The sequence below is a fragment of the Pneumocystis murina genome (assembly GCF_000349005.2).
Source record: "Pneumocystis murina B123 chromosome Unknown supercont1.12, whole genome shotgun sequence".
Lineage (NCBI taxonomy): Eukaryota > Fungi > Ascomycota > Pneumocystomycetes > Pneumocystales > Pneumocystaceae > Pneumocystis > Pneumocystis murina.
Genome location: NW_017802370.1, coordinates 41,219 through 58,084, shown reverse-complemented (window position 1 = coordinate 58,084; position 16,866 = coordinate 41,219). Strand labels below are relative to the sequence as shown.

The window sequence follows — 16,866 nt, the reverse complement described above, 5'->3', positions numbered from 1 at the left end:
TAAAGTGACGCATATAGTTCGGAAAACAGTTGATTTTAAGAGCAGCAGATCCAAAATGGTCTCAATATTACCTGGATTATAAGATGCTAAAGAAAGTATAAGAGCGAGATCTAAGAAAAAGTCTAAATCTTATGATAGTTTATAAAGATCTCATATGATGAACTAAAGGGTCCTATATTTCTACTATTTATTGATATTTGCTTATTATATGCGCTACAGAAATGAATTATAGTCATGAAATCTTAAAAAATATTGATAACGAATTCTATAAGCGTTTAACACATGAGCTTGAAAAAATTGATAATAGATATTGTTATATTGAGAAAAATTCAGCAGATTTGTTAGAAAGATTGGATGAATCAGTAAGCTTGGAAGTTGCAGAATCGATGGTTTATAATATTTGTAGTGGAATGATGAAATGCCAGTTATAGAATTAAATGAATGGTGTGAAAAATGAAATGATGAATATTTCTTATAAAAACAGGAGGAAATCTCTTTTACAGGTTATTACGACGTTAGAAGAATTACAAGGTATAATAATAAATGAAATTACTAGTTTTATTGATGAATTATAAGAATATATTCAAATTAATATGGTGGCGATTGTTAAAATCAAAAAAAAATATGATAAGAATGTAAAAAAAGGGAGTTGTTTTATTTTTCTAATATTTTTAGTTTAAGTAAATTGAAAAAAAAGAAAATAAAATCAAATGTTTTAATGGTGATAGATTTTTATCGAATAATCTGCCGGCAAAAGCATCTTTGAATTTGTTGAAAACGGTAGGAGGATCTAATGAATTAAATATTAATTATTCTCCAATGGCATCTAAAATTGATAAATATATTACACCTAATTTACATTTTGGAACATGTAAGCACGATATTGGATTTGATAATAAGGAAATATTAAGTCTTACATCTAAATTTAAATTTTCAATGGTTGATATGAACGAATATTTACTTAATAAAGCTCGGGAGGTTTGGGTTAAACTGATAAATTCTTTAATCTTATGATTTAGTTATGGAGAAAACATACTCCTCCTCCGGAGGTTCCTGAAGGGTGTCCAAACATTAAGTTATTAACTTTGGATGATTCCGAAATTCCTACAACAACATCTTTAGATTTAGAATCTTTACCTCGGGGAAGAATTAGTAAGTTGTGGATTTCTCTTATTGAAGATGCTCTTAAACCCTTATCTGTTCCCGTATTAGTCGCAAGAGGTATGTATATGATTGAAAAATATTTGTCATTTGATAGGAAATAGGTGTAAAACATGGTCCAGTTGTAGGACTTACATGTGCTTTACACGGTAATGAAGTTAATGGTATTCGAGTTGTTCATCGTTTATATCAATCTGAACTCAATCCGGAGTCACTTCATGGTACTATTGTTGCAGTAATAGTTGCAAATATTCAAGGATTTCTATCATCATCTAGAGGGTTTGAATCACAAGACTTAAATAGATTAATGCCAGGGTAATTTGAATATATTTGTAGCTTTATTTAGAATTATTAAATAGAAAAATTAGGAGAAAGAATGGATCTACTTCTCAACAATATGCATATAATTTAATAGAAAGAATTGTAAAAAAGTTCGATTATTTAATAGATCTTCATACTGCATCTAAGGGAAGAGTTAATTCTTTATACGTTAGAGCGAATATGCTAGATGATCGTACAAGAAAAATGGCAGTTTTACAAAATCCTCAGGTATTTAATATTTAAATCTATGATAAAATATTAATTAAAAGATAATCGTGCATAACACAGGTCCAGATGGATCTTTAAGAAGTGCTGCTATGGCTGTTAGTATTCCTTCTATTACTGTTGAGGCAAAATTCAAACAATTAAAAGTACTATATATATTAACTTAAAAATAGATAGGGAATCCGAGTATATTTCAAAAGAGATTCGTCAAAAATGCTTTATTGGGTGTTTCCAATATTATAAGCCATTTAGCTATGATTCCGGATGAACATCAACAAGCTGAATTTAAACCAGTTATTTGTGATAAAAGTGTAAATATGCTTTTTTCTATCATATTTTTTAATCTTAAATCTTAAGTATTGGATATTCACCACTAAGGGTGGAATTTTGAGTGGTAATATATGAAGATTTTGACGGTAATTTATATAGCTAATAGCTTTAGTAATTCCCGAAGTAAATACATGGGTTAGAAAGGGGGAAGTAATTGCGACAATTCATTCTATTTTTGGACAGTTGATTGAGACTTACACAGCGCCAGAAGATTGCATTATAGTTGGTAAAGAGATAGATCCCGTTGCTAGTTCAGGTATAACTATATAGATTTGGGTTTAAATTGTTTTCTTAACTCTAAAGGTTCTCGTATTGCGCATATTGGGGTATGTCGAGGGTTTTATGGCACAGGCAAAGTAGATGATGGTCATATATAAATGTTGATGATTCTATGAATTAATAGAGACGGCTTTATATAATGAACACCATTTTGATTATGTTTTATCCCGTTTTTTCTATAGAAATTGTACATAGAAAAAGATTATATATATTGTAATTCACCTTTTCTTTTCATTTCAATGGCTTTCTTATAAGGAGGTGCTAAGCTCTATATTAACAATACTAGTATCATTTGATTGATATATGTTACCAATAGGAGATTGCACAGGATCTAGACTTTTATAGTTTTTATCATTATCAGAAAAATATGTTGCTTCTGAATCATATGCACTTAAATCTCCACATGCTACAAAGGGAACAATACTGTTTGTGTCCAAATCATCTCTTAGAGAAATGGGTGTTGAAATATCTGGTTTATAATTATCAGGCAAAGAAAAATTCTGGCATACTATAAATGCTTCTAACAAATTAAATAAATAAGAAAATAAAAGAATATACCAATAGAACTTCCTCTACTACTACGAGGCTTTGCACATGTTATTTTTTCGAAAAAACACCCTAACTGGGCATATAAAAAACTAATATCTTTTCCACGAAATATCTTTGCAACAAAATTTCCACCAGGCCGAAGTACAGATATAGTTAGATTTAAAGCAGACAATAGAAGTTGTCCCTGAATATATTCGTCAAGATCATGTAAACCCGTCACATCTAAAAATTTAAAAAAATTTTAAATTAAATATATATCACACCTGGTGCACCATCACAAATAACTAAATCTGCAGGCTTATTACCAAAGATTTCTAAGATTTTGCAAAGTGTATCAGAATGCGTAATATCTGCCTGAAGAGTTCTTACGCCTTCAATAGGCATGATTGGCTGCAGATCTACTGCAACAATAGTTGGTTTTTCACAAGAATCCGTATTTTCTCTAGAAAAATTAATCTAAGAAAATATTTTTCAAAAATACATCAATTTCTTAGAAAGAACTTGCGACCATGATCCAGGAGCTGCACATAAATCTATAACTCTTTTGACACCTTAAAATTATTATTTATAATGATTTTTTTTAAAAAAAAAACCCATTAAAAGACCAAATTCTTCATCCAATTGAATCAATTTAAAAGCGGATCTTGCTCTCCAACCTTCTTCCTTAGCAAGTCCTGTTTTTTTGTAAATAAAATAGAGAATTACTTTATAATATCATACGATAATAAATATCTCTCTAATTTTTTATTAAAAATCCCTATTTAAAATCCAAAAAAATCACACCTTATCTTTACTAGATTTTCCCATAAAATACTGGAATAGTATTCAAAAAGATCTTTGATTCTCTTTAATTGCCTATTTTTTATCTAATTATTTAAATCACCTTTATTCACTCAAATTCTATCTATTTTAACCAGAAAAAAAGATATACCACCTATATTGACCTATTTATAGCGATTTATGATTTTTAATTTGTATAAATTTACTATCTTTCTCTTCCCGTTTTTTTTTAATTTTTTTTGACGTTAAAAATTCATCTTGAACCTCAAAATTTTAACTCTTTTAATGAGTATTCAATATCCGTCTTTTGACACTATTTCTCCAGAAGAAGCCTTTTCTTTAGGATGTTTAAAACGTATTGATTCAAGAAATGATGTTTTTTTATTTCAAAAATCCATTGCTTACTCGAGAATTACTGATTTTATTAAAGTCTTAAATTTGGCACTCCCAGGGACCAAATTGACAGACTATATGAATGAATCTGATGAAATAAGAAAGATATTATCTGTATTAGATGTGGTTTCCTCTTGGATAGAAGAAATTCCTCCAGAAAAAGGCCCTAAACGGTTTGGAAATAAGGCATTTCAGAAATGGATTGATCGCCTTGAAAATGTATTTTAATGGTAAATAATGGCCTGAATTATTAAGATTATTGCTAGGAAGCTCTTGTTTTATTGAAAAAATTTCTTCCAGATTGGATTTATCCAGCTTTAAATGAACTCTATCCATATTTTACGGGTGGATTTGGTCATGGAAAAAGATTGGACTATGGTACTGGACATGAACTTTCTTTTACAGCATTTCTTTGTGGTCTTTTGTTGTTGCGATTTTTTAAATTAGATCGGGATGAAGTACCAATAGTCTTAAGAATATTCAACAAGTATTATTTTTTTTAAAGGTAATTTTTGAGGAAATAATTTTTTAATTAGATATTTTGAAATTATAAGGACACTGGTAATAACATACAATCTTGAACCAGCTGGTTCTCATGGAGTATGGGGATTGGACGATCATTTCTTTTTACCATATGTGTTTGGATCTTCTCAATTATCTTGTACAAATGTCACTGTTTTACCCAAAGATATTTTAGATAAAAATATAGTTAAACAACAGAAAAGCGAAAACTTATATTTTAGTGCAATTAGTTTTATTAATGATGTTTTTATTATTTATTATTATCTTAATTTATTAATAATGAATAGGTTAAACATGGCCCTTTTTATGAACATTCCCCTTATTTATATGATATATCTGGAATAGAATATTGGAAAAAAGTTAATCAAGTATAATTTTATATTAAAATTTATCTTAATCGTATTAATTAAAATAGGGTATGTTAAAAATGTATTATGCAGAAGTACTTGGAAAATTCCCTGTGATACAACATTTTCTTTTTGGAAATATATTATTCCCATTTGATCCTGTTCAAAATTGACTTAAAAAAAATGAATTAATATGTTTTTTTCCTTATTAAATAAATCTTCCTATTTCCGCTTCCAAATTTGAGTTACATATCATCTATTTTCTGGATTTTAGAGAATGGTACCTTTTAAAATCCATCATATAATTGTTTTATTACCTATTTAATATCAATATGTGATTTTTTTTTACTAACTCAATTAATAATTTTTAATACATTTTTCTGAATAAAAAATCCTCCATGTTTTAAAATTGTTTGAGGATCCAATAAAGTTATCTTAAAAGAAATACAAGATCTTTTTACTTTCATCATAAAGTATGGTAATATCTGTGTAGGGTTAGGTCAGGTTAATTAATACTCGTTTCATCTGACCGTTTTTTAAATATCAAAAAAAAAAGATGGTATTTTTTCTACTTTTTGTTTAAAAAATAACCTTTTATAGGCAAAAGCTAGTGCTTATTTCCTTCGAAAGAAATCTAAAGCGGAGCTAGAGAAGGAATTAGAGGAATTAAAACAAGAACTTTTGACTTTACGTGTACAAAAGATATCAGGAGGAGCTGCATCAAAATTAGCAAAAATGTAGGTTGTTTATTGACAAAAGAAGTGTCTTATTTAATTGTTTAGTTCAAATGTCCGCCGATCTATTGCTAGAATTCATACTATAATTAATTTGACCCAACGACAACAACTTCGATTGTTTTATAAAGGAAAAAAATATATTCCTTTAGATTTACGTTCCAAGAAAACGAAGGCATCTAGGCTTTCCCTGACACGCCATGAAAAAAGTTTGAAAACTTTGAAACAACAGAAAAAATGTAAATATTTTCCTCGAAGAGTATATGCTTTAGAGGTATTTTTTGAAAAAAATATTATTTATAGTTGATAGCTTATTGTTATTTGTAGGCATAGTTTAGTTAGGCCTATTTATTTAATGTTATAATCATGTATCATGATGTTTCAGCATTTTTGTTAAATTTCATGATAAAATTAAATTAACAACTTTATTTCCTGGTGCAATAATAACATTTTTTATATGCTTTCCAGCATTTTTATCTTCAATCCATTGTTTTCCTTGCTCGCTTTCCATTATAATTTGTAAAATGTCTTCCTTATTAGTGCAATTGTATGGTAATACAACACGAAATCTTAATTTTCCATTAATTTGAATCCCGGCTTCAATGTTCTCATCTTGAACAGACACGTCGGCTAAAGGCCATGATGAATTGAATATAGATTGGTCTTCTGAATAAAGATATGAATACATTTCTTCTGCAATAGCTGGTGTAATTGGTGCAATAAGTTTCAATAGTATTTCTGTAACATGAAAATATAAATTATTAGAAATATCATTTCTAGAAGAATCAAGCTTAATTGTTAGTTTTATCAAAGACGAGACGGCTGTATTTAGTTGATAATTTGTAGAAAAAAAATGTGTAACATCAGATATTGTTTTTTGAACTATTATCCATAATTTTTTTTCTGAAGAATTTAAATTGTCCCATTTAACCTGATATGATTTCATATTTGTAGCTTTTTCGACATCTATCTCACGAACTATTCGAAATATTTTATTAAGCCATCTTTGCATACCAATTATTTTTGTTTCATCCCATTTAAGAACTTCAGAAATAGGTGCAGAAAAAAGAATATGTGCACGAACACAATCTGCGCCATAAATATCGATATATTTTAAAGGATTTATCCCATTATATTTTGATTTACTCATTTTTTCATATTTAATTTTTGGAGTTATATTTGAATTTAGTATTTTTGGAAACATAGGATTCTTCAAATCCAATTCATCAGGTTTTAGAAAACGTCCAGTGATTGGATCAATATATGTTTTTCCATGAACCATACCCTGAGTAATTAATTTACTAAAAGGCTCTCCATTGTTTATATCTTTCAACAATTTTGTTTTAATTGCAAACTTCATAAAAAATCTAGAATATAAAAGATGTAATATTGCATGTTCAATACCACCAATATATAAGTCGACGGGCAGAAGTTGCGATGCTTTTTCCATACTAAAAGGTTCTTTTGAATTTTGTGGATCGGTAAATCTTATGAAATACCATGATGAATCAACAAAAGTATCCATAGTATCTGTATCTCGTTTAGCTAGGCCATTGCATCTTGGGCAATTTGTATATAAGAACTCTTCATCATTTGCTAATGGGGATCCGCCAGAACTTTTTATTATCGGCTTTTTGGGCAGTAATACAGGTAATTTGGATTCAGGAACAGGAATGGTCTAAAAGTATTAATAAAGTCCCAAATAAAAGAAAAATATACTCCACAATTCGAACAATAAATAATAGGAATGGGCGTTCCCCAAAATCTCTGGCGACTTATAAGCCAATCTTTTAATTTCCAATGAGTAACGGTTTTACATAAATTCAATGATTCCATTTTAAGGATTAATTGAGTAGCCTTTTCGGAAAATATTTCAGAAAAATATTTTGAATTTTCATTGGAAACAATGCCATTTACGTTCTTATTAATAGTCTTACTAGTATTAATTTCTAAAGAATTCTCCTTACAAAACTGAAAGTCTTGAGAATCATAAGCAGGAATACCCATAATAGCATCACATCCATAACTGTCTAAAACATATGCTGAAACATAAACTGGAAAAGAAAAATCGGGTATAAATTGATTATATGCATGAATATCTTTTAGTAAAAATCCCTTTTTAGAATATATACCTATATTTGAAATATTTTTCAAAAACATTTGAAGATTTGAATCCTTAAAAGCCAATTTAGAAACAATAGGATGAAATGGAGAAAGAACGATATATTGAAGGTAAAATAATGCAGTGGGATGTGCTGTAAATACATATATATCTTTGAGTAAATTAGGAAGATTTTTGATATTTTTATATTTTAAAGTAAAGAGAATTTCAACACCTGTTGACTTTCCAATCCAATTTTTTTGCATAATCTTCACTCTTTCTGGCCAATCCTTAAGCGTAGAAATATCTTTAAGAAGAGGCTAATATATAAAAATGATTGTTATATAAAAGTTATTTTTTACCTCAGAAAAATCAGTTATTTTAAGAAACCATTGTTTCAATTTTTTTTTTTCAACAATAGCTCCAGAACGCCATGATCTACCTAATGCATCAATTTGTTCATTAGCAAGAACTGTGGATTCTATAGGATCCCAATTAACATATTCTTCCTTTTGATAAGCATATCCTGCATTATAGAATTTTAAAAATAACAACTGCGTCCATTTATAATAAGATGGCAAACATGTAGTAATTTCCTAATTAAAAATAAATTAAAAAAGTATCAAACTTATAAATTCTGATAATACTCTATCCCAATCAAAATCAATATTCATCTTTGAAAATTGTTGTTTCATTTTTATAATATTTTGTGAAGTCCATTCTGCTGCTGAAATATTTCTTTCAATAGCTGCATTTTCTGCTGGTAATCCAAAAGCATCCCATCCTATAGGATGTATAACCTAAAAAAATGAGTCTAAACAATAAACATTCATGCATTTTGAAACATCATAGCCTTGCATTCTTTTGAATCGAGAGATAACATCACTTATTGTATAAACTCGAAAATGTCCCATATGTAATGATCCACTAGGATAAGGAAACATACTCAATATATAAAACTTTTTACATATCTTTTCTTTATATTTTTTATTTAAATTCCTTATTTCCTGCCATTTTTTACCCCATTTATCATCTAAAGATTTAAAGTTAAGTTTCAAGATCTTTGTATCTATATTTTTTTTAACACTTGAATAACTTCTTTTTGTTTTCTTAAAAAAATATCTATAAAGATACATATTATGGAAATTGTTGATATTCCAAATTTAATTCTTTTTCTAAATAATATAAAACTTAAAATTCTAATTATATCATATTTAAGCTATTTTTACCTTTCAAATACTAAAAAAAAAGATATAGAATAATATATTTTCTTCTATCTCTTTATTTTAGAAATATAACTGTCTTTTTTAATGTTTTTGGCTTAAAATGTAACATGTTTAGATGCTTTAAAATAAGAATATTAGAAATCTTAGATTTTAAGGATTTTAAATATATAAATAACTTATTAGCTTATATGCTTTATTAAAGTTTATTTTTTGTAGTTTTAAAGTCCATACTAGAAATATGATTATATAGTATGAAATTAAGATATTTTTTCATAGATATATTTATCTTATAAATGTTTTTTAATTTTAATATTTTGAAGATTCTATAAAATATCTAAAGTTTAAAAAAACATTTTTTATATGATTAAATAGTTTTGTATTATTTTTTATTTAAATTTTTTATATTTTTTCTAAATAAATTTAAATGATTATAATTCTTATATTATATTAGAAATTAAAATTATATAAAAATAAATTAATTTGTAGTAAAGTTTAATCTTAAAACAAGGATTTATTAATATTTTAAAAATAAACTTTTATATTCTAGAAGTTAAAGATTACTATATTTTATGAATCTAAAAATTTTAATATAATTAATATTAACTTTTTAAAAAAATATATTTAAAAGATCAAAAACTGTTTTTATTGTTTTTTGTATAGTATTAATGACTTAATTTTCCTTATTGATACAATATTTTTTATATAAAACTAATTCTTAATAAATTAAGGTTATCCTATCAAAATTAAAAAAATTCAAATATTTAAATTTTGTTAGATGCAAATAATAGAAAGATGATATTTTATTTGTAGATGAATATATGTTTAAAAGCATTGTATATCTTTAAATGAAATCTTTTTATATATAATAATTATCTTAAAATGTTCTATATAAATCCAATATATAAAATGAATCATGATTGAATTATTTAGAAAAATTATTATTATATTGATTTTTTGAGAAATTGGAACTTGTTGAATAAAATGACTAATTTTATCTTAAAATTTATAAATATGATTTAAAAATAAGTTTTCAAAATACTTAAATTATTATTTAATTTTTAAGATTCAAATATATAACTAAATTTAAAAGAATAAAAGATAAAAAAAAGTTATAATTTTTAATATATTTTGATCATTTTTATTTATAAATTTCAATTTTAAAATTTTAAATTATATTATGAATAAACAAAAAACAAAATAATTAATAAAAATTTTAAAAACAATTATATTAAATTTATTAACATTTGAAATTAATATTAAAAATTAAGATAATTTCTCATTTAAATTAAAAAATTAATCTATAAAAAAAATTAATTGTATATTTTTAAATAAATTAGTTCTTTTATATTTATAAATAATTAAAGAACTTATTGATATATTTTTCTATATTTATAAAACTTTGTAAATTTACATATTTTGTTTTAAAAAAATCTTAATATGAAAGAAATAAAATTGTAAGCCTATATAAAAACAAAAATATTATCTTTTAATACCATGAATTTGCAATATGGTATCAATCAAGTTTCTAATATAGAAAATTTGGATATTTTAAGGAAAAAGATCAATCCAAAGCTATTTTTTTTTAAAAAAGAAGTTTTAAGAGCTTTAAAAAAAGCAAGAAGATTCGAATTTCAAAAGATATCAAAAAGAATTAGAAATGAAAGGTTTTCTATCCTTTTTTCTAAAGAAATTAACTTAAATATTAAAGACCAACAAATAATATTACAATTTTAGATAGATTAAAGGAAGAATTGTTAGTAGTTAAAGTATAATTATTTTATTTTATAATAAAATATATTGAAATAAACAGAATCTTAATTTGGAGGCTATTAGGGACTTTTTGTTGTATATTAATTGTTTAAAAGAACCATTATTATTTCAGATTATACATTTAGAGCCAGTAAATTCACCATTAAAAAATGTATCAGAATCAGTTAAAAATGTTATTACAAGGCTTTTTAATTCAAATAGTATCAAGAAGTGTATAAAAAGAGTTATTTTTTCTTTGAAAAAAATAGCTAAAATCCAAGATGAGACAATGAAACCAAAAAATCCTCAAAAAAACAAGAAAAATTCTTTTGAAGATCCTTCTATATTGAATAATAAATTAAGAGGTACGGAAAAAGGGAACTCAAAATCTTTGAATGTAAAAAATAAAGAAAAAAATATAGATATTTTAGAAGAAAAAGTTGAATTAAAAATTAAGAATCATATTCAATTAAAACCTAAAAAAAAAAGAATAAATCTTGAAGAAAAACTCAAGAATTTATCTGGTTCAACCTTTTTACCAAGTCTTTCTACTGGTTATATTTCAGGAAGTGATGATAATAATAATATTGATCCAGAATATAAAGTTATTGATAAACCTAAGAAAAATAGAAGAGGACAGAGAGCTAGGCGTAAAATATGGGAAATAAAATATGGAAAAAATGCAAGACATTTACAGATTAAAAGAAAAAAATTGAATTCGAATAAAAACATTAAGTTATCATATAATAATAAAAATTCAGCTTTAGTAAGTAAAAATAATAAAGAGACTAAACCACTACATCCATCATGGGAGGCAGCTCGTCGTTTAAAAAAGAAGGAATCAAGCAATATAAAATTCGAAGGAACAAAAATCAAATTTGAATAGTTCAACTATAATTTCAAAATATTAATAATAAATTATGAATGCTCTATAGACTAAATTATTTATATAATACCATAAATAATTATTATAAATGCAAATTTATCAGTTTTGTATGATATAAATTTATTTTGATTTCTTAAATAATTTAAATAATTAAATAAAAGCATATAATCTTCAATCAATCGTATAATATAATGAAATATTTCAAGTTTAGTATATATTGTTTCTTTAAATACCATATAAACTGAAAAAGCCAGATATTATAAAATATATTATTTAAAATAATGCATTTTTGCTCAATAAATATGTGCATGTTCCACTTTTTTTCTTTTAATGCGTTAATATTTTCCTATTTTCAAAGTTATTATGAATATGATTAATTTCTTCTAAATAAATAAAATGTAATTTCTCGAAATCCTCTTTATAATGTTTTATGAGATTGTCTTTTTCCTTTATCATATCAGTATATTTACACTTATGTTTGTTAAAAAATAGTGTTTTAGTAAGAAAAGATACTCACTAATATATTTTGTTGTATATTTAGTTTTTTGATAAGTGAATTATGTTCTTTAAGTAAAGATTCTAATGTTAGTTCATGTTCCCTAATTTTAAAAATATGCTTTGTTATCTGTTCATTTTTTATTAATACTTTCTTCTGGAGATTAAAATATTTCTAATAAAAATTAATTAAAAATGAAACAAAACAAAACAAAACTACCATCTCCAATTCAGAAAATTCAAGAAAAAGTATATCGCATTGTTTTGTTTTGTCTTCTAGTTTTTTTCTTTCTTCTTGTAATTCATCTTGAGTTATTTTAAGTTGATCACTGATTTCTTTAATATATGTAGAGTCTTTAGAAAAGACATTGTTTTTTCCCTTAATAAATTTAACATAATTCTTTTTCAAAGATATACAAACTTCGGAGTCTTTTAAAATATTTTCATAATTGTCTTTAATCTCACAATTGTTCTTTAGATAACTTATTTCTTTTAATAATTCATTATTTGCGGTTAATGCGAAAGAAAGCTCTTCCTCGACATTCTTTTTTAACGAATCTGATTCTTCTAATTTTTTTCGTATTTCTTCCATATTTTTAGCAGTTTCAATTTTTTCTGCATCTATAGCTTGCTTTTTGATTTTAGGATTCATTATTTATTTCAAATATTATATAAAACATACCTCTGCAGATATAAGTTTATTTTGAAGTATTTTTTCTCTTTCTATATAGTATAACTTGACAGATTCTAAATGCTCATGAAAATTTAATTGGTTCACATCATGACTCTAAAAAAATAAAAAAAAAGAACCAAATATTAAATTAAACAAAAAAACCTTTAATTGTTCTTCTAAACTTTTTATAATATCTTTAGACTTTTCAATTTCACTTTTTAAAATTTCTGTAGATAGTTGACTTTCTAACTTGCAAAAATTTATTTGTTCTAATAACTTTTCATTGTATACACTTGAATTATTCAATTCAGAAGCCAATTTTTCTACTTCATGACTCAGAGAATTAATTTGTTCTATGTATTTATTATCTTCAGTTTTAGATATTAAAGGACCTTTCTCTTGGACTTCCTTATTTAGTGTATCTGTAATTTCTTCATGATGCCTATTTCTATTCCTTAATTTATTGTTTTGTTGTATTAATTTCAAATATTTTTCATTAAATACTTTTTCCATATCAGATCTTTCTTTAGCAGAAATCAATTCATTTTTTAAATCATTAGCTTCAAACAATGAGCAAGAATCCAATGAATTACAGAGAATACTTGACGAATCATTCATATGAAATGTATTTTCATGACTTTCAAGTTCAAAAAACTTTTCATATAATGACTTATTATGATCTTTAGATATATTTTTCGTTTCTTCCAATGGAAAAGGATCCTCTTTAATACTTTTCGAGTTGAAAAGAAACAATTCCTGCGTGTTCTCCATTTTTTCAACAGGATCTAGTAATGATTTTCTAGAATGCGTTTTTTCTTGATCTAGATTAAACTCTCCCACATTTGACGGTGAAAATGCCCATGAAGATGGCCTCCTTTCAGAAATAGCAACACCTTTCATTATTCTTGGACTTAATTGAGGATTAACATCATTTAAAGGTTCAATCACTTTCAAAGGTTCTACCACTTTCATTCTAATATTTTCTTTCTTTTCCAAAGAAACACTTGAAAAACAATTCCCACTTATTAAAGAACTATTCTGAACTTGTGCTAAAATTCGCGTATTTTTAGATATATCTTGTTTATCCGGTAATTGCTTTGGACATGATAATTGTTCAAAAACTGAAATGGTCCTTTTAATATTCCCGCTTTGAACCTTCAATGAATTATATTGAGGAATCGTTGTTATATTCTTCTGTAAATTAAAAAAAGACATAGATTTTGCCTCTTTTCTCCCTTCTTTTTCTGCCATTATCTTTATTACTACAAAGTTCCTTATAATCTTAAGAAAACTTAGTATATCTTTATAATTTCTTCAACAAAATATAAGAAATTTGGACTATTTCTTAATGAAAACTAATGATTTATTAAGAAATCATTAAAAAATACTTAATTTTTAATGCAAGTAAATGTTAATATTTAACGAAAAAAATTAATAAATCTCAAAGATAAAATAAGATTTTTAGTATGATTAAATATAATAATAAAAATAGCTTTTTAATAGGAAAAAACTATTTAAAATTGAAGAATTTAAGAATTATTAATCAATTTTTTTTTAGTCAATTAAGTAAAAATACAAAGGTTTTACCTTTAAATATTCTAAAATATCCCATTGGAATGGCAAATCCTCCATCACTTGTAAAGAATGGCGAAAAAAACTTAAAAAATTGGAGAGAAAGCCTGAATAATTTATTAAGTTTAGAAAAAAATAGAGAAAGAAGAGAAAAACTGTAGATTTTACTTTAAAAAAAGAAAATTGAAGAAATATCTGAGTTATTTTAGTTTAAAAGAAGCTTCGAAATCATATTGGGATGATTTTCAGGGTATGAAATATCACCAAGGAAAAGTAAATTTTGATAAGTTCATATAAATTTTTTTTAATTGAAGGTTCTAGAAATGGATAGCACCTAATTATCTGTTAAATAAGGATGTAATACAAGATATTTTATTATTTTTATTATATAAATGCATTAACTTTTATACAGCAAGCTTTGTACATTGCAAATTTTTATGGTAGAACTCTTTTAAATGTTACGACAGATACAACACCTTTTATTGAATCATCAGCTGCATCTCTTGTAAGCATTTTTTCATCTAAATCAGGAGAAGAACATATAAAATCATTTTTAAGTCCTAAATTATATTTGGAGGTACCTGATTTGAAATATATTTATATTAATCTGCAAGAAAGTTTCATAAAAGCTATACTTGTTCGGCTTTTTTCAAAAAACATAAGAAATAGTATATCAAAAGAATATCATGTAATGATTTAACTCGAAGGTATACTTTAATATTGATATCTATTTAGAACACATACTTTTTTATTAATAAATTACCAAAAGATATTAAAGAAAATATGATGATTACAAATATGTATGTTGGATATATTTATCTTGTAGATAATCAATCTCAAATTCGATGGGCAGGATGTGGAAATGCAACAAAAGAAGAAAAAGAAAATTTGATAATATGTTCACAAAAACTTATAAAAGAATATAAAAAAAGTGTTGAGTGCTAAGTGATATATTTTAAAATAATTTATTATATGAATCTTTTTAAGAATGCAATTTCATATCATAAAATATGTCATAATAATGCATGCCGAAATAACAAACGACAAAATCAAATTATTTTTTTTCCTTTTAGTATTTATTTTAGAAATAAAATATTTAATTCCAGAAATAAAATCTATTAAATATTAAATCTATTTTCAAATTCTTCTTCAGTTTACTTGTTGCTCTTAACATTCTTTGATTCATATCATGAAGCATATCTTTTTGGTGATAAAAATCATCTCGAGTAGTATACGCTTGTCTAAAGTAGATTAGATATTAAAATTATCTAATACATCACACTTACAAAAGAATTTCATCTGTCATATTATGCGAATTATCAATTCTATTTGATTCCTCAAGAAAATAATCCGATTCATTGTTTTCTAATCCATTTTTATGTTTTCTAGATCATCCTTTAATTATCCAAGATATTTTTTAAATCATACTTAGTATTATTTTTAAAATAATTAGTTTCTTTATAATTTGATTTTCTCTTTTTCTAAAACTATGAAAAAAATAATAATCAATTTCAAGACTGACATTCATTTTTTCATATTCTTCCTTATGTTTTTCTAATATTTCTATATGTCTTTCTACATGGTATCGTTTAATCGTATCTCCTCCATAATCTGGATCTAATAAACTTGATAAAGAATTAATAATTACATTTCTCTATTTGTCCATAAGAAAAACCCCTATTTATGATAAAATAAACCTTATTAAAAAGATCTTGAGCATGTTCTTCAAGTGTTTCCGATGATGTTACAAGTTCTAATAATAGAGATTCTGTCTGTGACTCTAATGATATTAACTGTAATCTTAAAGTAGACCATGATTTGGTTTCATTTAACATAATATACTCGAAAAATTAAAATTTAACTCAATATTCAAGATTAATTTAAGAAAATAAAAATAAATAGAAAAAATATAAGATTATAAGTTTTAAAAATAAAATAAAAAATATATTAATTTTTTATAAAATATTTTTTATTAGATAAAATATATAAAAAAATTTAAATTTTAGGATAAATTAAAGTAAGAAATAAGAAAAAATAATTATAAATTCATCAATATTAATATTAAAAAAATGAGTATTAAAGGAGAATTAGATGAATCTAAAAAAAAAACTGAAGAAAAAGATCAATATAATAGTGTTTTAACAGAAAACACTGCTGAAGAAAAAAAAATAGATATTAATACATTAGATGATGATGATGAATTTGAAGATTTTCAGGCAGAAGGTATTATTTATTGTTTTATTGGTATTTTCTATTGAATATTATAAAATTTTATTATATTCAATATATATTTTTCTTTACTTATAGCTAATATTATAGACTGGACAGAAGCTGATACTGACCTTGGAATAAGTAAAGATAAATTATGGGATGATAATTGGGATGATGATGATATTGAAGATTCGTTTTCTATAAGCTTAAGGTATGTTTAATAATAAACGTTCAAATAGAAATATATATTTTTTTTTAATTTTTAGAGCTGAACTTCAAAAATTTCAAACACCATCTGTTTAAACTTATTAA

At 24.7% G+C, this 16,866-nt stretch overlaps 10 protein-coding genes across 10 annotated transcripts; 6 read left to right on the top strand and 4 right to left on the bottom strand.

Annotated features, from left to right (window-relative positions):
- The first annotated feature begins 44 nt into the window (after nucleotides 1–44).
- On the top strand, nucleotides 45–2,448 carry PNEG_02091 (hypothetical protein). The gene is made up of 15 exons (XM_007875880.1): nucleotides 45–95; nucleotides 139–362; nucleotides 407–444; nucleotides 485–531; nucleotides 577–635; nucleotides 676–680; nucleotides 729–978; nucleotides 1,020–1,221; nucleotides 1,266–1,476; nucleotides 1,530–1,710; nucleotides 1,752–1,832; nucleotides 1,881–2,018; nucleotides 2,065–2,101; nucleotides 2,150–2,293; nucleotides 2,341–2,448. Exons 2-15 carry the CDS (start codon nucleotides 222–224, stop codon nucleotides 2,412–2,414), a joined length of 1,608 nt encoding a protein of 535 aa, XP_007874071.1. The 5' UTR covers nucleotides 45–95; nucleotides 139–221; the 3' UTR covers nucleotides 2,415–2,448.
- Nucleotides 2,449–2,518: 70 nt separating this feature from the next.
- Nucleotides 2,519–3,672, bottom strand: PNEG_02090 (ribosomal RNA large subunit methyltransferase J; the record flags this gene model as incomplete). Its single annotated transcript, XM_007875879.1, has 8 exons — nucleotides 2,519–2,577; nucleotides 2,627–2,836; nucleotides 2,875–3,087; nucleotides 3,129–3,307; nucleotides 3,347–3,416; nucleotides 3,459–3,539; nucleotides 3,586–3,601; nucleotides 3,649–3,672. The coding sequence occupies 8 exons, from the start codon at nucleotides 3,670–3,672 to the stop codon at nucleotides 2,519–2,521; spliced, it is 852 nt and encodes a 283-aa protein (XP_007874070.1).
- Nucleotides 3,673–3,930: 258 nt separating this feature from the next.
- PNEG_02089 (hypothetical protein) lies at nucleotides 3,931–5,080 on the top strand (the record flags this gene model as incomplete). Its single annotated transcript, XM_007875878.1, has 5 exons — nucleotides 3,931–4,257; nucleotides 4,305–4,525; nucleotides 4,575–4,803; nucleotides 4,848–4,928; nucleotides 4,976–5,080. 5 exons carry the CDS (start codon nucleotides 3,931–3,933, stop codon nucleotides 5,078–5,080), a joined length of 963 nt encoding a protein of 320 aa, XP_007874069.1.
- A 264-nt stretch (nucleotides 5,081–5,344) lies between these two features.
- On the bottom strand, nucleotides 5,345–8,878 carry PNEG_02087 (leucine-tRNA ligase; the record flags this gene model as incomplete). Its single annotated transcript, XM_007875876.1, has 7 exons — nucleotides 5,345–5,392; nucleotides 5,438–5,552; nucleotides 5,599–7,319; nucleotides 7,361–8,062; nucleotides 8,105–8,338; nucleotides 8,390–8,542; nucleotides 8,588–8,878. The coding sequence occupies 5 exons, from the start codon at nucleotides 8,876–8,878 to the stop codon at nucleotides 6,042–6,044; spliced, it is 2,658 nt and encodes an 885-aa protein (XP_007874067.1). The 3' UTR covers nucleotides 5,345–5,392; nucleotides 5,438–5,552; nucleotides 5,599–6,041.
- On the top strand, nucleotides 5,464–5,974 carry PNEG_02088 (ribosomal protein L29; the record flags this gene model as incomplete). The annotated part of the gene is made up of 4 exons (XM_007875877.1): nucleotides 5,464–5,466; nucleotides 5,508–5,644; nucleotides 5,690–5,915; nucleotides 5,969–5,974. The coding sequence occupies 4 exons, from the start codon at nucleotides 5,464–5,466 to the stop codon at nucleotides 5,972–5,974; spliced, it is 372 nt and encodes a 123-aa protein (XP_007874068.1).
- Nucleotides 8,879–10,434: 1,556 nt separating the features above from the next.
- PNEG_02086 (hypothetical protein) lies at nucleotides 10,435–11,634 on the top strand. The gene is made up of 3 exons (XM_007875875.1): nucleotides 10,435–10,632; nucleotides 10,677–10,734; nucleotides 10,779–11,634. The coding sequence occupies exons 1-3, from the start codon at nucleotides 10,463–10,465 to the stop codon at nucleotides 11,601–11,603; spliced, it is 1,053 nt and encodes a 350-aa protein (XP_007874066.1). The 5' UTR covers nucleotides 10,435–10,462; the 3' UTR covers nucleotides 11,604–11,634.
- Nucleotides 11,635–11,930: 296 nt separating this feature from the next.
- On the bottom strand, nucleotides 11,931–14,022 carry PNEG_02085 (hypothetical protein; the record flags this gene model as incomplete). Its single annotated transcript, XM_007875874.1, has 6 exons — nucleotides 11,931–12,074; nucleotides 12,121–12,273; nucleotides 12,319–12,477; nucleotides 12,520–12,729; nucleotides 12,781–12,885; nucleotides 12,934–14,022. 6 exons carry the CDS (start codon nucleotides 14,020–14,022, stop codon nucleotides 11,931–11,933), a joined length of 1,860 nt encoding a protein of 619 aa, XP_007874065.1.
- Nucleotides 14,023–14,387: 365 nt separating this feature from the next.
- PNEG_02084 (hypothetical protein) lies at nucleotides 14,388–15,288 on the top strand (the record flags this gene model as incomplete). The annotated part of the gene is made up of 5 exons (XM_007875872.1): nucleotides 14,388–14,500; nucleotides 14,553–14,616; nucleotides 14,665–14,700; nucleotides 14,756–15,031; nucleotides 15,079–15,288. 5 exons carry the CDS (start codon nucleotides 14,388–14,390, stop codon nucleotides 15,286–15,288), a joined length of 699 nt encoding a protein of 232 aa, XP_007874063.1.
- A 51-nt stretch (nucleotides 15,289–15,339) lies between these two features.
- Nucleotides 15,340–16,178, bottom strand: PNEG_02083 (hypothetical protein; the record flags this gene model as incomplete). Its single annotated transcript, XM_007875871.1, has 5 exons — nucleotides 15,340–15,458; nucleotides 15,502–15,584; nucleotides 15,630–15,708; nucleotides 15,772–15,997; nucleotides 16,041–16,178. The coding sequence occupies 5 exons, from the start codon at nucleotides 16,176–16,178 to the stop codon at nucleotides 15,340–15,342; spliced, it is 645 nt and encodes a 214-aa protein (XP_007874062.1).
- A 234-nt stretch (nucleotides 16,179–16,412) lies between these two features.
- PNEG_02082 (hypothetical protein) lies at nucleotides 16,413–16,857 on the top strand (the record flags this gene model as incomplete). The annotated part of the gene is made up of 3 exons (XM_007875870.1): nucleotides 16,413–16,566; nucleotides 16,663–16,765; nucleotides 16,821–16,857. The coding sequence occupies 3 exons, from the start codon at nucleotides 16,413–16,415 to the stop codon at nucleotides 16,855–16,857; spliced, it is 294 nt and encodes a 97-aa protein (XP_007874061.1).
- Nucleotides 16,858–16,866: the final 9 nt, after the last annotated feature.